Source organism: Athalia rosae, chromosome 6, assembly GCF_917208135.1.
Source record: "Athalia rosae chromosome 6, iyAthRosa1.1, whole genome shotgun sequence".
NCBI classification, from domain to species: Eukaryota; Metazoa; Arthropoda; class Insecta; order Hymenoptera; family Athaliidae; genus Athalia; species Athalia rosae.
Genome location: NC_064031.1, coordinates 12,389,594 through 12,412,964, shown reverse-complemented (window position 1 = coordinate 12,412,964; position 23,371 = coordinate 12,389,594). Strand labels below are relative to the sequence as shown.

The 23,371-nt window shown below is 36.3% G+C and overlaps 2 protein-coding genes across 36 annotated transcripts in view; both read right to left on the bottom strand.

The window, feature by feature from the left end:
- The window catches only part of LOC105690597 (calcium/calmodulin-dependent protein kinase type II alpha chain), a 90,417-nt gene extending 83,849 nt beyond the window's left edge, over positions 1 to 6,568 (bottom strand). For 16 of the 29 annotated variants that reach the window (XM_048657385.1, XM_048657392.1, XM_048657396.1 and 13 more), the window contains exon 1: positions 6,309 to 6,568. In XM_048657385.1, the coding sequence (XP_048513342.1) occupies positions 6,309 to 6,373 (65 nt within the window). In that variant the 5' untranslated portion in view covers positions 6,374 to 6,568. The remainder of the gene's footprint in view (positions 1 to 6,308) is intronic. The other 13 variants (XM_048657402.1, XM_048657406.1, XM_048657410.1 and 10 more) reach the window with 2 other exon arrangements.
- A 1,164-nt stretch (positions 6,569 to 7,732) lies between these two features.
- LOC105690623 (glutamine--fructose-6-phosphate aminotransferase [isomerizing] 2-like) lies at positions 7,733 to 22,481 on the bottom strand. 7 transcript variants are annotated; one of them, XM_048657380.1, is made up of 15 exons: positions 15,417 to 15,492; positions 15,197 to 15,304; positions 14,718 to 14,807; positions 14,466 to 14,609; positions 14,187 to 14,353; positions 13,985 to 14,126; positions 12,801 to 12,824; positions 11,781 to 11,801; positions 10,595 to 10,752; positions 10,206 to 10,445; positions 9,925 to 10,123; positions 9,587 to 9,831; positions 9,345 to 9,500; positions 9,123 to 9,251; positions 7,733 to 9,030 (listed from the first exon to the last, which is right to left on the bottom strand). In XM_048657380.1, the coding sequence occupies exons 1-15, from the start codon at positions 15,475 to 15,477 to the stop codon at positions 8,785 to 8,787; spliced, it is 2,130 nt and encodes a 709-aa protein (XP_048513337.1). In that variant the 5' UTR covers positions 15,478 to 15,492; the 3' UTR covers positions 7,733 to 8,784. The 7 variants fall into 7 exon arrangements, with proteins under 7 accessions (XP_048513337.1, XP_048513339.1, XP_048513340.1 ...); XM_048657382.1 differs by lacking the exon at positions 11,781 to 11,801; XM_048657383.1 differs by lacking the exon at positions 12,801 to 12,824.
- Between the last annotated feature and the right edge of the window lie 890 nt (positions 22,482 to 23,371).

Genomic DNA, 23,371 nt, shown 5'->3' with positions numbered 1-23,371 from the left:
TAACGCATGATTTTTTAAACTTTTTTTTTTTCTTCATCATCTATCGAAAAATACAACACGTTTTGATCCGAGCGAAACGCGATTCACGTCGTGATTGTTATTTCAATTTTTACATCACACGACATGGCTTGAATTTTATCGGATGTGATAAAATTTTTCCGCCTCTGCGAGCGTGTGGCGTGTCCGTTTTAGACGCAAAGGGCAAACATTGATCCAGTCGGTAGAATTTTTTGGTCCTCCGCCGATACCTATGACGTGAAGAGAAAAAAAAAAAAAAAAAGAAAAAACAAACAAAAAAACAATCTCTTGGGATCAGGCAATGTCGACCGTGTGACACGCTGAGATCATGAGAGACGGTCGGTCGCCGAGAGAGAAAAGTGGAAAAAGGGAAGAGCTATTCGGATCCAGAGGATTTCAATTCCCGTGGGAACTTACGTCTACGTTGTACCGGCTGGATCCGCGGCAGTGGCAAAAGCTAACGTATGAGCGTCGGTAGCGACGGAAGCTGTGTCATTGTACGTACGATATACAGAGGCATATCAAGGGACGACGCGGTGACACGTGAGCGAATACAATTCGACTCGATTTAAGGACTTCGAAACTGGGATCGCGGGGTTCGTGGAAAACGGGGTTTCGCGACACACCGAGCCCGCCCCGCCCGAGGTGTGAGAATTCGCAAAATTAATAACTTTCATCCCGCCGATATATGCATTGGGGGTGGAAATAATTCGAAATTATACATCGTGTCGGATCGTATTAGACTATCACACCCCGAGTCACTAATTTGACGTTTGATCGAAGTCGTACACGCATATATCTCTCGAGGTGTCGTCGAGTCGCGCGCGACGAAAAATCGAGCTTGCGGCGTCACCGTCAACGCCTCTTGATTTCAATTATCTCGATGAGGCGCGACGACGGCTTGAGAAACGGACAAAAAAATTTATGAAAACACAAAAATCAGTCTCGAACAAATTCTGCGCTCGAATCAAAATTATTCCTTCACGGTTGCCCGCGCTCGCGAAGAGTCGAGTGTCGCGATGTTTTTCGCGACATCGTTGTTACGCGAGCCGTATGCACAACGTGGCAATAATTTATCAGGAACATGTGTCGAGGTTCAGGAGTCTCTTCGGAGGTTGTGTGCAGAGAATGCGTAATTTGTTTAGATTGAAACAAATTGGCGCCAATTTAATTACCGCACTTCATTTTATCAACTCCATTATCTGTTATTCGGTTCGCGTTGCACACGCGCGTCACACCGCACGCGTATCACGATTGTTGTTCGGTTTCCGTGTTTTCGTTTAAAAACAAAAAATAACAATGAAGGGAACCAATTCGATCGAACGTACACGCGTGCATCGTCGGGTTTACTACACGGATGCGCGGTATGTCGAAATTGAAAGCTGCTGCAGCTGCAGTCGAAGATAACGACGATAAGCAGGCGCAATATACGACCTTATCCTTTCAAAATTTGCTATATAACGCGATGGATTGATACGCGGTGACCTCTTTCATTATCGAATCCCCTTTTATCCCCCTGCCCCCCCTTCTTTATATGTTCCCCGTTCTATTCTTAGCCTCGTGAAATTGGGACGCCCAGTGCCTTTGCTATTAATAGTAAATTCTGTACCGCCTGTATATTATATAGACTCCTACAGATGCCTTAGATCAAAATATTGACCCACGTCAATTATTGTCGACCGCGACACGATACCCCCGCGATCCTCGTTGCAACTCCTGCACCGACCAAAATGTCACACGTCCGTTTTATATTTTCAAAGTCATGCATTTGAGCGCAACTCGATCCCCGTCAAGTTCTATAGACATTGGAGCGCTTTGCTCGGGTCATCCCCGCTATGAAGAACGTAAAATAAATAGTGAATAATTTTTGAAAAATCGAAGAACCGCGCATCAGCTGCGCGAAGCTGTTTTTCTCTTCATACTAGATACCCGACTCGAAGTGAAGATGGAAAGATTATAGTACAACAGCTGTTGGGTCTGTGTAAACTTCTTACGTACATACGCGATGATGGGTGAAAATTCTTTCCGACCAAGTTGTATGTTACAAATGTTTTTTTTTTTTTTTTTTTCTTTCTCGTTCTCTTATTTCTTTTATATTCAAATATTTTAGTACTGCAGTTCGAAATTGTAAGAGCGACGTACGGGACTTGCCAAATATTTTCACTGTCCAATATTATTTTTTATAATTCTCATTTTTCACTCTATACTTGTGATATATTTTTTTTTTTCTCTCGTGATACGCGAGCACGAGTGTAGAATACGTGTACGAGTTACTTTCGTGTAGAATATTACACACCGAACGTAGTTATAGGTAGGGTGAAACGACACGGTCATAAACCTCATTTCGAGCAAACATACCTTCTATAATTATTATATTATATAAACATCGAAGAACGTCTGGTAAACAATAATCTTGGCTGACCATCGATAAATTTTCTAATAAGTTGGAAGGAAAAGCCCCATTTTATACGGCAAGTTACTTTTCATTTCGAAACTTTTTCTATCGCTCTTTTATTTATTTTCCGCAACTTTGCCGGTCGTTGACGTAAAATCTGATATATAATAATTACACGAATCACCTACCTGTCGAAAGGTATGCGGGTATATGGGCGACCGACGCATTTCAATTATATGTCGGGGGCGAAGTTCCGATTCGTTAAGACTTTCGAAGAAGGGAAGCCATGCTACGTGTACGTAGAGAATGAAAAAAAGTATAAAGGAGAAAAAGTAAAACGGAACGAGAGCGGTATATGTATAGCCGCTTGCACGGTAGTCGGAAAGATCCGTACGGTATATATTATATCGTCGATGTACAAAATGCAGCGGATGATCGAATCACCGATAGGTTATAAAATAAGTTTTAATTAATGCTCACTAATTAAAAGGACGAGTTTTTTGTCGGATACCTGAAACGACGTCGTATGTAATAAAACAAGCGGCTATACACTCGTCACATTTGTTAACTATACATAAAAGATGAATAGGCTCAGCTAGCCGGTATATAGAGATGAAAATAATTATATCCGTATGTACAAAAGGATGTATAAGAAATTTAATAAGGTGCAGAAAGTTATTGAATCAATGATCCGGACCACGAGAGCGACAATATAATTCCGGTACACCGTATATACGAACGTAATAATTACTATCATGGCATTCGGCTCGTTAGTGATAAATTCATTTTTATATAATTATTTATTTATTTTTTTTTCCAATTTTTAATGACGTCATCAAACGCTGAGGTTTATTACAGAGTATAAGTAGATTCGTAGATCACCACGGGGGGGGGGGGGAGAAAAAATATATCACCGTCTCGATACTAGCCAGGGGATGATGAGAAGTGGTGCAAGTGCGCCGGATAACCGTTTTGTACGTAATTGTCCTTTGCTGCCCAACCACAAGCTATTTGTAAATTTTCGAAAAAATTATACCCAAAGACACAAGACCGTAAGACCATTTCAAGATACATAATTGTTCTGTAAAAAGCAAAGGAAGTCGCGTTTTACGTGAATTTATCCATAATATGTATGTATACCTCGAGAGTGAGATAAGGAAATACCAAAGATCTTTTTCATTTTAATTATTTTTTTCTCATCCCGGATAACAATCTTCTTCGGATAAATATTTTCTTTAAAAGATAATCTAACTTTTTTCTCATCACTCGAGTTTGGAAAGAAGAGATAAAAGTACGGGAAGGGAGGAGGTCGAGGGTTGCATAAGAATACATACATCGATATGAATTCAACGCGAATGTTGTCCGAATTTGTTCAAAATTACATTTGGAAGAAGTAAAAAAAAAAAAAAAAGTACCTGGAACAAAATACGTTACGCCCTTTCGAAGTCTAGTAATAATATTTGTTGACATAAATTGGACGACTGAAAATGATGATTTTCCAAGCAATTATCGTCTGTTACGCGAATATATATTTACTTTAGTCTGCACCTGACCGACTTAGCTAATTACAGGTTAATTGAAACCATTAAAACGTAAACCCGGAAGCCTTAATGTTCATATATATATTGGGTTTTAATAATGTTCGCTTTTAGACTCCAACGTTCGGCAAGTTACATAATTATACGTATATATATATCTATACAGCTTACCAAAAGCAGCAATTGTATCAAACGGCAAAGTGACTCGGTGCAGATACGTCGATTTGGTTTCACTCTATATATACATATATACATCCAAGTTTTGCGGCAGTAGTGTTTCGATTTTACGACTAGGCCGTAGGTAAAACGGACAAATTAATATTCCAGTCCATATAAAGGTAACGCGCTCGTGCAGCAGCAGTGGTCAGCCAATTCGAAGTTAACGATATACTATGCGGCGATTTACTGCAGCAAATTTTCTCGATTATCAAACCGTCACACGTTTTAATGCGTTCAACTCTTCGTTCGTTTTGCACTCTCCGTTTTAGACTCTGCAAATTAATTTCCCCTCCAATTATTTCATTCTTTCTAATTATATATTCTCTCCTCTATAATTCTTTCGCTCTGCATATACGATCCGTATTATCGGCTTCCCTTAACTTCGCGTGTCACGATTATTATTTTTATTATTACTATTATCATCGTTATGATTCGTTGTATCAGTTTCTTTTATCATCTTCTCTTTCTCTGATGTGGTTCTCTGCAAATCGAATCTAAAAATAAGAAAAAAAGAACGAACAAAAAAAAAAAAACCCGTGAGAACTTAAACCTTGGTTAGCTTCTGTTCACAAAATTCCCATTATATATTTCAACGTCACCAACGTAGCCCGGCAAGGCTTACGAGAGAAGGAGAAATAATAAAGAAAAAATATATTTCATACCAGGTAATAATGATAAAATGAGGGACTGTATACCTATACTGATATTTTATTAAAATAAAGTGAACGACGAGATCCAGCTGAGCCCTTCGCTAAATGAGGCAATAAATATGAAGGAAAATTTATGTAATATTCAGTGACTATGGTGAATATATGGTGTGTATATTTCCTTTCTTTAAATACTGAATACACCTGACAGGTGAATGTTCCGCGGTAGCTAGTAGATCAAATGCTGTGCGGTAAGACTGGCCTAATCTTTAGCGCTTGTGGCCGAACGGCCGATCAGTAGATACACCCCGACGTGCAAAGACCTAGCAAGTAGTAACGGAAGGCGGTGCGAAAGACCGTCGAATGAGAAAAATTGGCATCGGCAGACAGCCGAGCTGCGATCAAAGTTCGTGTAATTTTTATTCCTTGGAGTCACTGTTGGAAGGGTGAAAAAAAAAAAAAATTAAATAATTACAAACGCTTTTGCATTCTCATGGTAATCTGCATGGACGAATATTGTTCTTTTACTTCGATGTGTGCAATATTTCGTTGCATCGCATCGTCCTCTCGAGGGTTACGTTTCGCCGGAGAAGAGGGTGTGGTCCAGGTAATTTGGAATGCCAACTCCGACGAGGGGTGGTATTTTTTTTTTAAGGGTAGGGCGTAGGAAATTTTCACCCGAAACAGAATTCGGCAGTTCGAATGAAGCGAGCGAGCAATGAAATTAGCAGTGAAGACAGTCTGGTAGCGGCTCCTGCAAACTGTCAGAATGACGTTTAGCTTTTCGTCTGCTAGTTACCGTTACCACTACTACCGCTGCTCGCTGCTACTGCTGCTGCTGCTGCTGCTGCTGCCTTGCCGTTCAACCACCTGCATGACACCCTTAAGAACGTGGTAGTTGGCGGGTATCTATCGATTCCATGACAGATCGCCGAGTCAGATAATGTCGGAGCGAATTTGAGGGGAAACGAAAAACAGAAAAAAAAAGAAGAGAAAAACTACAGAGAAAGAGATGCGGCAAGGGGAGAGTCTTTTTTCTCGTTCGGTTTCGATATCTGTGGATGCGTAAAATCCAGTCAAGTTCGGAACCGGTAGCTCTCCCAAATGTTGAAAGTCGGTGATGCCTGTTGGCTGTTATTATATATAGCCTCCGGGCCGCCGAAGCACACGTTAAATATAGACGAAATGCAATAGTAGTCCCCGGACGCGTTAGAACGTCGTCGTTGCCGCTGCCGCGGCCATCGTTAGTAAAAGCATCGTCTGCTAGAGAACGTAGGTAGGCGAAACGGTTTTCGTTTGGTTTGCTTTGGTGTTACCCGTTAGCTTCGACGTCTACGTCGCGGGTTACGTTTCAATCTTCTTCCTAGCTCGACGCGGGTTACGTACGGTTGAATAATAAAGTGCGTAAAATTAAACCGACAAAAATACGCGGGGGTGTATAAATATCATGTATTTATATTGAAATTTTTAAGGATTTTTCATATCACTTACTTTCCCAGTTCCTCCTTAAGGTCGTAGTTATCACTAAACCGCGTACAAGCTGCTGGAGCAGCCATACCGATAACTACAATATTTACCTCACTACTGAAAAGCGACCGACTACGCTAGAAAACTGGCCAGTCAAATTCGATCAATAAAACTGTGTTAATAAACCGTAGGATTGTTGGTTGATTTATTTTATAATCAGAATCTCATGAGATATTCACTTTACTTATACAAATAATTATGGATCGGAGTGAATTCAGGAGACGTCCGTTTCACTCGACGACGGAGGGTCAACTGACTTGCGTAGTGCGCAGCCTACCACTAATAAATAACCCAAAAAGATATTTTACCGTTTAAAATTAGATGAAAATAATAGTAATACCGGTTAAAGAATTATCCTCGCATTGTTGATACATCATCGGTAAGATTAAACTCGATAATATTATTACAAATTTACGACTGTTACAAATTGAAAATCAATAACGTCGCTGGGAATTAAATTTCAAATCACTGCGTCTGACCGATTTTTCATCGTTACTACTTAAAATTACTCGAAGAATAATCGGTCGGCTTCAATTTTCTTATACAATTTTCTCAATTAAAGTATCCGCAAAACTTATCGATTCTTTCATTTCTTCTCTTCTGCTTATCTGCGCTCAATCATTGCGCAGGAATAAACCGCTATCTCAACCAACATATTTTGCTCCTTTGAAATTTCTGAGCTAACGTTTGCAGGTACGTATTTATCAACCCTTACACCGGGCCGATCATGTCGTGCCTTTACTACTGATATCCCGCTCGTAGGCCTAGCGTGTGGACTTACTGCAGCGCTGCAACGTGATGCATCGTTTTAAAAAAATACCCGATTAATCAGCATTCCGTTTTATCTGCTCTGATAACACAAAAAGAACCTCTGAAACAATTTAGAAAGTAGATTTAACAGAATATCCATTTTTCCACTGTTCATTCGATAAGGTCGATAACGTAGACCAAAATCAATCGCACAGGATTTTAGGGGTTTATTAAACTGTGCGGATTAAATGACCGTACCATGGTTTGAAACGCGATATAAAATATTGAACTACTTGATCTGTAGCACAGAGAAATTGTTTAAATATTATAAATCGTAAGTTATGCAGGAAAAGGGTGGTCATTTAAAATATGATTCTGGAGAAAATATACCTTTTTATTTCACGATGCGTATATAGATGTGGTATATATACATATTTTTCATGTATATATAAACATATCTGTATAATAATATTAATAATAATAATAATCATACTAATAATAATATAAAGAGGATATATTATATATGGTCCAACAGCTAACCGTAGGCTAGACATAGTTAATATGAACATTGGACCTAGTAAAGTCAACTACGCTATAGAAAATTTGTATACAATCGTCTATTTATAACAATGATAATATGCAAGGCAACAAATATTGTATGTATTTAAAAATTCTATCATCGCTTTATAAAAAGATACCGTTACATTTGGAGAAATTAGCAGCATCCAGTGTCTCGATTGATCAGAAATTTTTGAACGGGTGAAATTCATTTTTTAATGGGTTTTGAGTTACCTAAAATTATGTACGTAGAGTACAAATGAAATCTCTAAAATTTCACGTAAAAATAAATTAATTATACTTATATAAACGCTCTAAATGTCAATATTCCCCCATATTAATTTTAAACGTTATCAAATTACAACAAATATCATCACATTATCAATTTATATAACAAGAAAAAAAATGCATTGCATAGTTTAATATAATTTCATCATCGAAACAGTGTGTACTGTACACATATCGATATAAATGGTGATCAAATGCATGTATCATATGTGTAAATAATGTGTATAATTTTTTAAATAATTTTACATCAAATTATTTTGGGATAGATTAGGAACAAGAATGGTACAAGTTTTTTCTAGAAAAGAAAAAAAAAAAACAAAAACATTTTCAAGAACTTTGAAAAATTTTAGATCAATGTACGTACGTTCGATAACGTCGGTCTACCTATACTATATGTTCATTTGCCCTCTTCTCCTATTCTTTTCTATTATCAAATAGTAATCACAATTTAACACGTATTTTTTCTGCCTCGTATCATCCGAACACAAGTTAACGTAGCGTCCGATTGAACTTTCGAGAAATTCGAAACCGACTGTAAAAATTATATTGATCGAAATTAATAATTTTATCATAAAATACTCCGTTTATCAAAGTTTGCCCGTACCTATATAACATTATTAGGTGTACGCAAACTCACACCGCCCAATGTACGAGCTTATAATATCATCTTTATGATACCGGTTTTAGATAGTACAGATGTATATAAGCTGCTGAGCTAGCTGTTTTATTTTGCTTATTACTATCAGGCAAAAACGCCATTTTCCAGCCATGCTAATATGCATTTTATTGGCTATCTCATTCACCATGGAATTTATTTCCGTTCGAATTCATGGAGATTGGAGATCTATTCTACGGTCACAGACTTTGCCAAATTTCTTGGACAGTCTACGTTGCAACCACGCAGAACGGCGATGTGGAATGACAAAAGCTGCATTGGAATTACGGTCAATATTCCTTGGAGACAATCGACCGTCTTTGGTACCTCGAGTACACGATCGGCAAGAGATATTGTTTCGTTATCTCCCTCCTCGCAGATCACTATTGGTCTACCTTCTCGAGCCGTTACTTGCTGCAGTGCATTCATGCATTTCTGGAACAACAACAAAAAAGTATTGAGTACAAAAATTCGAATGCTGGTTCGATGATCATCGATGGTCAATTAACCGTGTTGTTGTTACTCACTACGTAAACCGGGTCCCTCATAACGATCATGATGACTGGCATGGAATCGTCAACCAGAGCTAGAGGTCCATGTTTCAATTCACCAGCCATAATTCCCTCGCTGTGCATGTAAGTCAATTCTTTGACTTTCTGTAAATGAAAATTAAAAGAAAATTAGTTTTTAATGGACAAGTTGCGTGAAGCATATTTTTCAAATTATGATCATCAGAATCGTTGACTCACGAGAGCGCCTTCCATGCAGGTGGCGAAATTGTAGCCACGTCCCATGATCAAGAGAGATTTATGTTGGAACAAGGACTTTGCCAATTCCTTGACTTTGTCGTCTAGTTTCAGTACTTCGCGAATCAGATTGTCTAGATTCTTAAGCCCTTCGATGATCTGAATAATCATTACCGGTATCAATACTCAATCTATTTGTTGAACAATTTTATATAAAATTGTAACACACGTCACGAACCACTTACCTCTAGTCGTCTGTTGCCGAGGGAGATTCTGTCCTCGCTCATTACCAGTGCGAACATTACCAACGAGATAAACTGTGACGTATAAGCTTTCGTACTAGCCACACCGATCTCAGGACCAGCGTTGATGTGAACTCCGCAATGAGATTCCCGGCAAATGCTACTGCCAACCGTATTCGTTATACCGACTATCAGAGCACCCCGACCTTTGCAATAACGTAGAGCCATCAAAGTATCGGCAGTCTCACCTGTTGGTAAATAAAATCTCATGAAATTTGTCAGGTTTAATTTTAATTTTATAATCACGTTCGCGACGAATTTGATTGAAATTCTATCCATACCGGACTGCGAAATAAAGAAGCAGACGTCGTCTCTGAAGACCGGTGTATTTCTGTCCAAAAAGTCCGACGCAAGTTCAACCATAACCGGCAGTTCCGTAAGTTCTTCTAATAGTTGGCGAGTTGCTACCGCGGAATGATAACTCGTACCACAACCGATCAGCATAAGTCGTCTACATCTTTTAATTTCTGGGATATAATCCTGCGAAATTTCTGAATTAGTTTCGAGGGGTTTTGAACAGATTTTTTTCTCGTATTTGAAATATTATTCAAAATATGCGCACTTTGATACCACCGAGAGTAACGGAATTGTCACGGAAATTCAAACGACCTCTCATCGTATTGACTACCGATTCGGGCTGTTCGAAGATTTCTTTTTGCATGAAGTACGAGTAATTTCCTTTCATGATCTGCTGAATTTCCATTTTTAAAGTACAGATCTCTCGCGCGTGAGGATCGTCCATTAAACGACGCAGACGGTGGATGCTCAAAGCACCGTCTTTCACGGCGGCGACGTCATCGTCCTACAAATTTTTCCGATAATTTATCAGAGAAAATGTAATAAATCAATAACAGAAAAAATAAAAAAGAAGAAGAAATTATCGTTAAGCGTATTTGAGACAGAAATTGTTCAGCATTTCGCAGCTTTCGTAAGAATGTCGAATATTTTTACCTCGAGGAAGATAACTCTGTTCGTGTGTTCAATGACGGCACTAGCGTCAGAGGCAAAAAAGTATTCGACTTCCTTATCCTCGAGAGGTTGAAATTCCGAAGTACTGTCGCTTCGGGGAATGATTGGCAAGTCCGAGCCTCGTCCATGGGGGCGATGGTCTGTTGCAACAAATCTTATTAGCCTCTATACGTGAATAATTGATTTTTCGCAAAAAGAATTTTCCCACCTCTGCAGTGCGTTTTGATCTAACGATTTGAGAAATTTGACGATCTAGTTCAAAGGAATTTTTCTTAAGGCTTTGTCTCTTTCTTTTCCTTTTTTTTTTTTGAGGCCTGCAGGAATATTCTTTTTGAGACTTCGTCTGAAGAATTAACTCATAGACTGAACGTACAGCGAATGTATAAAATGACACAACACGTTACATGAAATAACTTGTTTATTTTTTCTTTTTAATTTTGATTTCTGAGTGACTTTTGTACATTTTAGAAATCTGACCATCGCTCACATCATGTATTAGTCGTGTCGACGACACTTTTTTTCCTCATATCATCCACAAAATATTTGACTTTGCCTTTTGGTGATTTTTCGAAAATTTGTGTTGTGTCATTGCAAGATATGCAGACAGGTATATACTGATACCCAACACCAGAAAGTAAGCGAATATTTCGAATGTAATGTGATGAAAAATCCCTAGTTACCCAAAAATAATGTAAAATGCGGAACGAATTGATGTACCCTCAAAATATGGATGAAAATATCTACGTCTTGGTTCGGGCAATTATTAGATATGATAAGATTCAAATCATCGTAGAAGTTAGTGTGACATTTTTTTATTTTATTTCCTTTCTATTTCGGTGAATATTGATTATTTAGATATTTTAATGTATACTGATAATATTACGTAGAGTAGGAATTGGGTGATTGTAGGAAAAGATAATTGCAAATTGTGATAGTTTGAAGAAATGATAAGCTCGCTGTGCAATCATTGCATAAATCGTAAAGTGATACATACGGAATGGAACTGATGCAGAAAAAAGCGTTTGACAAATTTTACTATTATATGAATACCATTGTTAGATGCACGAGAACGTGTTAGGTAAAAAGAAAAAGAGACAAAATAAATAAATAAATAAAGAAATTGCGCAAGCAATGAGCAGTGGAATATAATCTGAGTATAAAGTAATACCTTGGGGAGCTGTGTCACCTTCTGCAGATTCGGGGGGAAAAAAGGGGAAAAAAAACACAATTAGTTAAACAAACCACGCTAAGATATAACATAACGAAACAATACAAAACGAGAATAAAGTAAACACACATGCAAAAAAAATTATAAAATCGTAAAATCAATTTCTATGCGCCAACTAAAATCAAGTCTCAGAGGAAAAGTAAATATAGATAAATAAACGAAGATATAAATGAACAAATTCTATGGTAAAAAAGCATTTCGTCTCAGAGAAGTTTCAACGGCAGAGTGGGCGATGAATTATTAGAAGCATTGTATGTAAAAACGCGAACTTAGTCGGCTAATTTGCAAATAAGTTTTCGATTGGAAAAAACAAAAATAATTATTTTTTTTTTCAACAATTAGTTTCGACCCTCTCTGATTCACGTAACAAAAAAAGGAAAAAGTTGAAACAAATAAGTGGGATTGAATTTCAGACTTGATTACATTTCATGCACATGTGTTAACGTTAAAATTTTAACGATTAAGATATCGATAAGTGAACTAATAAATCATTATCAACCTTCTAAAAGCCTTTACGAGTTTAATTATTGCACGTATCTTTTTAGATATAATCTTGAGTAATGCACATAATATAATTTTTTTTTCAAACAACGGATTCAATCAACTAAATATATTTATTATCTACGTGTTAAACAAATATATAAAATAAAGCTGTGAGTATTTTTTAACAGAGATGATTATATATTTTACTGCCGCGGTGATATTAATTGAAGTTGAAGAAAAAAAAGAAAAAAATTAGCATAAAAATTACTAGCTCGATAAGACACAAGGACAAACATTTATGTAATTATAATTTGATTAGTCGATTTTTTAGTTAAGCGTATTTATTTAGTGAAAGGTATAAATAGAAGAAAAAAAAAACATCTTTTTTTTTACGCGAAAATAAGTGTAGCGATGAAAAATTTTCTTATTCATTGATGAATTTGTTGAACTTTAGTTAAGTACTCAAAGTGTTTATACCTTTGGCATTGAGTGAGAAGTCATCTGTTCAGTCAGAAAGTTGGGGTGCATATCAGGGACGATCATGCAAAATAAACATTCATGTAGTATCCATATCAAAGTTTCAATTACGCAAGTATACAATTAATAATGTGCACAATAATAGTAACGATAATGATAACAGCAAATATGAAACTCGAAAATTCAAAATCTACGAGTAGTAAAGCAACTGAGGTGTTCAATTTTTTAGTCATTCATCAAAATCTACCTTTCGATAGAAGTAATTAGAAAATTTACAAAGGAGAAAATTACTAGCGACGATAATAATGAAAATGTGAAAATACAATGCTACTTTTTTCAAATGACATGGATACTCGGCAAATTGTATCGCCGTATAAGATGAGTAGATGTGCAATATCGACGACGTTATATACCCAATTATTTGGTACATATCCATTTCATGCAAACTGTGCCATGTGTATTAGTGCATTCTCAAACCACACTACCATTAGTTTTACCAATTTACAGGGTTTATTAGTTTTTCATTTGGTTTACACACTCTAGCGTTAAGACATTGATTTCATGCGAGGGTTTTTTTTTTTTTCAACCGGAAAACTACACGCCAAGAACCACATGCTTGGATAAGGAAATGGATGGGAATAATATTGAGACAAAAGATTTGTGCAATTGGATCACAGGATTTGGAAAAATATATATATATTATATCGCTGTAGGATTTTAATTGATTAATCGTCTACGTATTTCAAATATTTAGTCATCATCTAATACTCCATAAGCTTAGATATATTTACAGCTTTCATACGCTATCATACTCAAAATACCAAATAATTAATATTCTGTTAATTACAATGTCATTACTATTCCTTCACCGATCTTGTTTACCATCCGTCCATGGAAGGTTCTTCAGACAATATGCGTGGATGAAAATAATTATCTATTTATATATCTTTTTTATTATTGCAAAATGAGGTACACCTATCAGCTATAGTTCGATAGATTTATCCCGATATTGAAAACTATCTGACACCTATTTTCACTGAGGTTATTACAATATGATGCTGAAAGACAAATGTCATTAACGTACAACTTATACTTGAAAAATTAATCAACGTCTCATCAAGAGCGACCTGTCGCGTAATTTTTTCTTTTCTCTGTTCAAACTCTCAAACACAACGAGTACTCACCTTTTCCATAGAGAATCGGTACGTGATCGGTAGCAAGTCGAGTTTTAGTCTTGATACCGACCAGAAGCGGAGATCCTCTTCTGGTGGCTACGCACTCATCGGGGAAATGTTTGCTCTTGAAGCACAGAGCGAATGCACCCTCCTAATGAAAATTCAGAAAAATTAACAACCGTTCATGGGAAAGGAGCAACAATTAACGTACCAATTGTTGAACGACTTGCTCAACTAGTTCGCGGAAGGAATAGTTCGGATGCTGCGTCCACAAATGGTGAACTAGTTTGGCAATTATTTCTGTGTCAGTTTCACTCTCGAATAAGTAACCTCTGTGCTGAAGCAGAGTCTTCACTTCTTTGTAGTTGGTGACGATACCTGTAAAATCGAAAATTGGGAATTGACTAATTTTTCGAATCCCGTTTGGGCGGTTTCGAGTGCGTTCAAATCCATCGCGTACCGATGACTTCGATCGAAAAAATATACTCACCATTGTGAACAACGACGAAAGAATGTTCGGTATCGGAACGTTGCGGATGAGAGTTGACTTCCGAAGGAACTCCATGAGTCGCCCAACGCGTGTGAGCGATTCCTACGTGAGTCTGTGTCGTACCGTCAAAGTCGAGGTTGTCGCCTGTATTAAAAATCTCAACGAATAAGCGGCCCTTTGATTTTCAAAGGAAAAAATTGATACGCATTTCTTTCGGATTATCCAAAGAAGGCTCAATTTTTTTTCACTCACGATTCATGATCTCATCCTCCAGTAACTGAACCTTCCCCTGTTTTTTAATGATGGAGATATCCTTCCCATCGGGGGAGTCGAGCGCAACACCTGCGAAAAATTGTGCGGAAAAAACCAGATTAGGAGGTGCAATAAATTATCACCTCCGAGTCTCATTTAACAAAACATTTTCTCCCCAATTATACATAGTACGCAGGTATATAATATCTAATTTTAGATTCAGCCTGCAGTTGCGGAATGCAAAGAATATATTAACACTGTCCGGTAAACCACAGGAATGACTTTAACTTCGAAAGGTAGTTCTCGTCTTTCTTTTTTTCTCCTTACATTATGTTCGTGGCCCGAAAAAGTCGGAGCCGTTTGTTACAGTGCAGTTTAAACGCGAGGATGTTTCTCCTTTTAGAGCGATTTTTCTTTAAACTTTATGCATTCGGAATCTCGTATAATTATTATCAATCGTTAAATCGAGGATTTCGTACCTGCTGAATCATATCCACGGTATTCGAGCCTTTTCAGTCCACCAACGAGCAACTCCAGAATTTCTCTTCTGCTCTTTGGCGTCAGATAGTTGAGGTATGCAAATATTCCTATGGGGAAACACAAACGATAAATAAAGGGATATAAGGATCGAATTGATTTTGTTTTTTAATAAAATATTCAGTCGATATATTGACTGGGATTATAAGAAAATATGCACGCCTTGAGGTATAATTTGAAGATCGTACAGGTATTCAGTGTTGAACGTTGGCCTTGATGTCATTTTTTTTTTTTTTTTTTTAAGGTACAGCCTTTCGATTTTGGTAAAAAGCGTCGAACGCGACACATTCACTCTCGTAAGAACACCGATTAAAATGTAGAGACAAGGTCGAAGAGAAATATGGTCGGGATAGCGGAAATTAACATTTCCAGAGCCTCCGACGAATTAGTGAAAATAACCTTCGGGCGCGATTTCTTATCGAAAAGTGAAACGAACGATTCTATTAACATATGTCACTTCTGATAGAAGCAAATGAACTGGAAGCCGTCGATCTAGAGCGATTTGTAGAAAATCATTGTAATGTAGGTACATCAATATATATTTGTCATTTTTTCGATTCTCCAAATATGATGAGAGGCGGCGATAAGGTAATACCGTAATCCGGAATTCGTATAATTTGTAATATCGTTCTTCCGCGTCAGCAAATTACACGCTGTGCATCAGGAAGACTTTCGCTACCGTTATGCGCTCGGCCTTCGATTAGTTTGGTTTAGAAAAGTTATTGCGAGCGACGATGACAACATATCGGTATATCGCGTATCCACGTAGTACGTCTGTATCCTGTAACGTGCGTTACGCACATTTCAATCAATCGCCCTTGATGCTATGATAATTATTTCGATTCCGGTTCAACAGCTGCGCGTTTGAACTCCCGTATTCTACGATTCTCGGAGGATTCACATTCTCCGATACTTTATTTAATCACAAATTAATTCTCGATTGTGTATTCGTTTATGGCCAAAATATCTTCCAGTGTATTGACCGCTCCTACCGCGGAGAAGAGGGAAAGAATTTTTCACTTAAAAAACTCACGAGCGAAAGGAAAGGACAAACATCAAGATTCAAGACGTGCTAAACGTACACTCTTTCGAGAGAATATTTTCTACATACACATTCATGCATGTATACCCGTACCCGATTATACACCCTCCGCATGGTATTTCCACCGTGCATATAATTTGCGTCGCCGCGAATGCCTATCTCGTCTCGTCGCGCAAGTTAAAGTCAAGCACTTTCGAAGGGTCATGAAAAAGTACACGGAAAAGTGCAGTGCACGTACTTAAATACGAATAAGTTACGCGTTTGAATGATGAGATGGGGAAGAATATTTTTTGACGTTGGATCAAAAGCGAACATTTACGGCTGATCACATCGATTGGTTGTCAAATGTATCTGCAAATTCACAGAAACACAATTATCAACGCCCGAGGACGATTTTTTATTTTTCTACTGACATTTAAATAAACGGGACCCGCACGAGACACACGGTTACGTGATAATTCTATGGAGCTTTCACTCGGACCGATTCGCTTTGATATGAATTTCTTTATTTTTAATTTTTGTTTTCGTTATATCTACTCGTTTTCCATATAATAACGTATCGAGAAATAATTATCGAGAGCGCAATATTTTGTACTAATCGCATCTCAATCAAAGTAGACACTATATTTTAAACGACGACGTCAACGAAAATGGCAGCGTGTAACGCATATATTTATTCCGACATTATACGTTTTGACGATAAAATTGATATCGATCTCTTATCTTACCCTTCGATTCTCTTTAAATTTGACAAGGGATATGATGCGGTGCACTGATCGATGATATATAGGTACTAATGGTTTAATAACATATTCCAAATCACAAGTCAGTTAATCCTTATCGGCGAATATTCGACGAATTCAACCTTCCTTTTTTTTCTCCATTCAATCTAATTCTATGCAATATGATTTCTGATTACACGTTTGAGCATATTATTTATTTTGGTGGCAAAATTGAATTTTTTACCCCAGTGTACGTCGTTGGATATTTCTGCCATATTTACGCCTTCGAAAAAAGCAACCAGCTTATTGAACACTGACAAGTAAAATTATGCTGATATTCAAGTGAAAGGGAAACTATGAGCTGCACCTTGATGTGGTATTAGAGTTCTGCTGCTGTATTACGTATACTTGGATCAGAAAAAAAGTAGATAATGAATAAAGAAATGACACAATATGCATTATGCCTCCGACTAAATTCCGTAACAATATCATCTATACATGTATAATACACATTTACGTTGTATAAAAATGAATAACCTCCTTAACAACGCGTATCAATAATTTTCAAAGGTTGATGAATTATGACAGTGAAAATTTTTATTGGTTATAATTTTGGGTGAAGCACGGAATAATTTCTGTATGCGTATAATTCGAGCGCGAAAATTTATAATCGATATCGCAGTCGGCCTATTCTAAAAATGTGCAGTTATACATTACGTGTGCTAAAAATTAGGACGAGTAAAATTGATTGGAGAAAAAAAAATCGTTCAACATACCACCGGCCATAATTCAGTCTCATGCGGTGAAAATCGAACTGTTTCGAAATAACTGATGAGAGAAGATACTCGCGGTAATATGTCAAGAGTTTAAAGGCCAAATTCACATAGCTCGGTACCTCAGGATAATGTACTATTACAATATTTATTATACTATCACAAAAAAAAAATTGTTGCAGATTCACTTCGGTCACGCCGCGTGAGTGTAAGTAACTTATTGCGTCGAAACTGCTACGGGAATTTTATAAAAAAAATGTCGTGAATGTTTTCTTTGTCAATTCACTCGTGCTTTCGAATCAACGATAATTCGTGGAACGTGCATTTTATATTATATCGAATGTGTAAAACACGGTGACGATCGATAACTGAATGACCATCGCACTTGGGGATATGTGTATGTGGATCGTTGTAATTTTGATCGCAATCACAGATAGATATACATGGTTCAATTGGAGTTTTTTTTTTTTTTTTATTTTGTTTGTTTCTCATTTTACCTCTGCACAGATAAAGTCGTGAACAAAGAAAAACTGCAGAAAAAGAAGCACAACTAATATCCAAATTAATTGTATCGTAAGATACGGCTCGTGGAATCGTCATAGCGCCGTTTAAGTTTTCAGGCATCGTTTGTATATATATATATATATATATAGATCTTCGATATGTGTAATATTACAACGAGACTTTAGATGTCTGTACCTATAATCGGTGTAGCTATAGATAGGAATAAATTTACCGGGAATTTTGATAAGCTCAAGATTAAGGAAAATTTTTAGAGATCAAAACGCCGAGAGAGGTGCAGATCTCGTGATAAAGATAGGTATGCCAAATTGTACGATCGTTCAATAATTATCCATAGATACCGAAAAACGATCGTTGACCAAAAAAACCAATTAATATTCGTTCGAAATTAATTCACCACTATCGTTCTGTATTATTTCAACAAAACGAACACGTGATGTAAACTCATGTCCGGCTTGAAAAAAAAAAGAAAAAAAAAAAAACTTTCTAAATTATCACGATCGAAAATTCATATAATATATGTATGTACGGTGAAATTCGACTATTCACTGGTATGTAATATTGTCGCATATGTTGATGAAAACTTGGATGAAATGTAAAATTTTATTATCTGTGTACGGATTTCTATCCAACAGAAGATCGTGCACCTACGGCATTTTTCTGGTTACACCTCAGACTCTTCTCGTGATTATCATGTTCCGGATGACTTCGATAATTCCACGTGATTCGAATTCGCGTGTCATAATTTTATAATTTAATTGACGTTGGATAATTTGTACTTTCTGCTTACAATTAAACACTGATTACCGCGCGTGCCTTTGGTGCAATTAACCGTGATGAAAGTTCTAGGAATCAGATTAGTTTTAAGTCGCTCGTCGCACTTGTAGACGAATAGATAAAAAGAAGGGGATTTCCAGGTAATGAGCTACATCGATGTATTCTCAAGTTCTTTAATAAGCTCAAAGAACACTTCGGAGTCAAATATACCTTGTATTACGCCGATTAAAATTTTTACAAATTATTTTTATTCTTTTTAATGACAAGCGGGGTCTATATTCGATTCCAACTCATTACATTATTGGTAGGTATACCCGCAACTCTTGATTCGATAAACTCGATAACGCAGGAGAAAGTTCAACGTCCCGAGTTGAAAAATGACCATCACCGCATAGGAAGAGGTTACACATTTTATGTACCGTCTACACCTACGATCCCGTTACTATATAAAGGCGTTTGGCCTAGTGACCCGGAATACTAAAAACTGCACGGATTTTCCGCGACGCGGATCGAAATGCCATAATTCAACCCGTGACAAAACTTTTAGTAAAACAAATTTTTGCTCTTTTATTTAATTTCAATTCGATATTTCATGAATCTTAAATCTCACCGTGAGTTTTCATTCGAGTATATAACTTTCATTGTGTGTAGTATAAGTTTGATTTTCATCTTCACAAATACGCGGTGTGACCGCAGGAGAACTAAAAGGAAAACTAACAAGAAAGTTCTCCTCGAAGATAATTCGATTTTCAATATTTTGCATGCCAAATTATATATTTCCATAATCGTTAGTTATTTGATGCTTTTTTTAATGTATGTATGTCGTATGTATGACATGCATTTATCAATGTATTTAGCGTAAGGTTTCGTACCGGTTTTCGACCGGTTTTAGAGTAATGCCAACAATATCAGAATATAAGGTATGTATAGGTTACATATAAATGCACATACATGTCACACCCCGTCGCAATTCTCTCGGCACGAGTTTCTGACTATTATATAGATACATACGATGTATAAATATACATATTTACACCTATATGTACCGAAGGCTTTTAAATGTCAGCTACTCATTCCTCCGGCAAGGCTCTCGGCTGTGCAGCTTGCTCCGAAACTTTCACTCTCGCCTTCACCGTGTACCTATATCTACATCTATATCTATATCTATATATACACCTTATACCTCTTATATAGAAATGCTATTGCTCCATGATTCGTATTTCGCAAGATATTAATTCTCTGACACAGGAATAACAACCGCGACAAACGTAACCGCCGAATATATATTTTGTCTTTGTTCAATATACCCCGATTGTAATGGTCTCTCAACTTCTTCTCTCCCCTTAAACCTCGTAAGTAGGTATTTACGCATTTGAATACCTGACACTTTCATTTTAAATAATAATCATTATTATTAGACATTGATGTCTCCGATCACTATTTAGAATTTAAATTTATCCTTCCAATTCAGATATGCCATCCTAAACATATTACATAAAAATTATACGATACTTCTGCTTACTTTATTTTTCTACTATACTTCAAAATTTTTATAAATAAAAATATCGACTCACAGTTTTCGTTAAACCAGATTTGGAAATAAAATGAAATAATTAATAAAAATATAAATTTATTAGTAAATGCCAAATATCTAAAGTGAACACGCGAATGAGAAAGTTACGTCATCATATTAATTATCGTAGAATATTTTTTTTTTTCGTTCAATTTCTTGTTACAAAATGTGATACCCTCGCTTCGTGAACTTTACATAATGCTCATATTGTTTGACACAGTGATATTTGGTTTTTTTTTTTTTTTCATCTCTTTCTCCCAATTTGAGTATAGACAGAATTGTATTCACGTGGATTCTATTTTCGGTAATAAGTAGGAACTACGCGTGCGTGTCTAACCCATACGAGTTTCGTATCTGCTCTATTATATCAAAGTTCAGATAGCAATTCCGTTTCGCTTAAGCTTGACGTAGGATGTAAATAATATGTATAATTCACTTTCTCGGCGTGTCTACAGGTTCGTAAAAAGAATCTCGTAAAATGAAAATTATGGTGCAAGTTGTATTCAGTTACAAAAGTTGTACGGATAGACTGAATACTATAGAAGAAAGAAAAATTCAAAAATGACTGGTTTTTTTTCATGTAATTTTTACACATATTAGTGTACAGGAAATGATTTTCTGAACTGAAATCAGAATTGCCTAATCTACGTGGAAGGAACGTATCTCCTTTTCTTCCGGCTTTTATGTGAGACTAAAAGAGTAATAGTTTGATAACAAAATTGTAATAAAAATATTAAAAAAAAAAACTAGCGAGAAATGATAGTAGAGCAATTAACTGAATGGAAGTTGTTGTGCTTTTATAACATAGTCCATTTTTACGATGTCAACTAATGGAGATAAAAATCACGACGTGAAATAGTTTTACAACTAATCAAATTCTAATCAGCTGCGTTTCTGAATCGGGATCCGATACGTGAATGTAGAATTAGTATATTCAAAGTTTATACAACAATGAACGTAAACTTTTATAATTCGATTCATTGCTATGCAGAAAATCTTCTTATTACGTTAACATTAAGAACTGATCATTTTAATGATATTACGAAGAAAGAGATCTTTTATTTTTTTCAATTATATAAATGAATTTTGTCATAGTTACATGAAACCTATATTATGGGCGTACTATTGAATTAAAAGATGCGGGTGATATCGATATCGATAACGTTTAATATTTTGTATTGATGGTGATTAACGCCTGATCGATTAACTTAAACTATATACATGACCAAAATGACGTCTGTCAAAACTGCACAGCTGCTGAAGATGATCATGATCATTTGTAGAAATAAATAAAAGATGAAATTCAAACAATCTGAAGAATGCGATGGTATAATATCAGTTGTATTTGTTTTGGATAGGATGATTCATTTCGTTGAACTTAAATTCGTAATTGTTACGCTATTCAGAAAAATGATTTTAATTTTAATCATTAAATCATTAAAGGGGGGGAAAAAATTCTCGAGTTACTCTGGGGTATTTAAATTTGACAGACGACATACGTCAGTTGTTAAATGGACGTTCACGCGGTCTCCGATATTCTTGATTAATAACACCAAATAACGTTTAGTTATACCATGATATAAATATTACATCAGTTCACTTACCGCACATGTTATCAAGTTGTTGTCAGTACGCGTAACACCGCCACGTATGAGGAATCAAGCGAGAGATTAAATTTTTTTAAAGCACACGTACCGCCTCTGTGCAGCCTTACAGGCATGTGAGCTGAAACACGATTTTAACGCAGTTTTTATGGCACGCCTTCGACTCACTTCACTTACGCGATGCTTCATTGACAGTCTACCGCACCTGTCGTCGTGTGGCTGACTCTACACAATGGGGGGGATGCATATGCACTGAATCGATAACATAAAATCTACTCGGCATCTGGAAATAAATTCTTTATTTTTATTATATAATCATTCGAAATATATTTGTCGAATGATGAAGGTAATCGCCGTTGGATGAGTAGAAGCAGCTTTTGCTAGAAATTATTAATCTTGTTTCGACTTACTCGGTACTCGTGAACGAGAGCGCGGCCATTACAATTCTGTTCTCATTCCAGTAACTTCTTGAATATCTAGTTTTAAGAATATCACTTGATTTATTTTAAGCTATTATGCAGATGTGGGAATCGCTGCGGTTTTTCAGATGTATTTAATATTGGATTTTTTTCCCATAACGATCGAAGAGCGAATTTTTTTTTGAGATCAAGGTTGTAATTAATAGATACGTGGGATCAATTTCTCGGATTCTGAGGACTTAGATTATTCTAAGGAAAGAATTTCAAAAATTCTTCTTTTGGAATAGACGGAGAAATCAACGTCAACTACGTTGTGTATGATTTATGCATATGTGTAGTAAGAATCATTCGATTTATTGCTTTTGAAAATATACAGATATCTGTTATGGGGTTTCATGCTATCGAAGGAAATACAAAGAGTTTTTAATCGAATAGGTAACATGAATTGAAATGATAACCGACAATTTTCGCAATAATTAAACACCATTGAAGCATATTGCAATAATTATTCCTTAATTCTATGCGTATATAACCCTCGGGAATTAATTCTTTTTATTTTTTTCAACCTAATTATTTATCATCCGACGTATAGTATGCAAAGATAGCATATAAGAAGGGTGTACAAACGGTCTATTCGTGTGAAATATTACCTATATCTCTTAACGGTTTAATTATTCAAGTGATT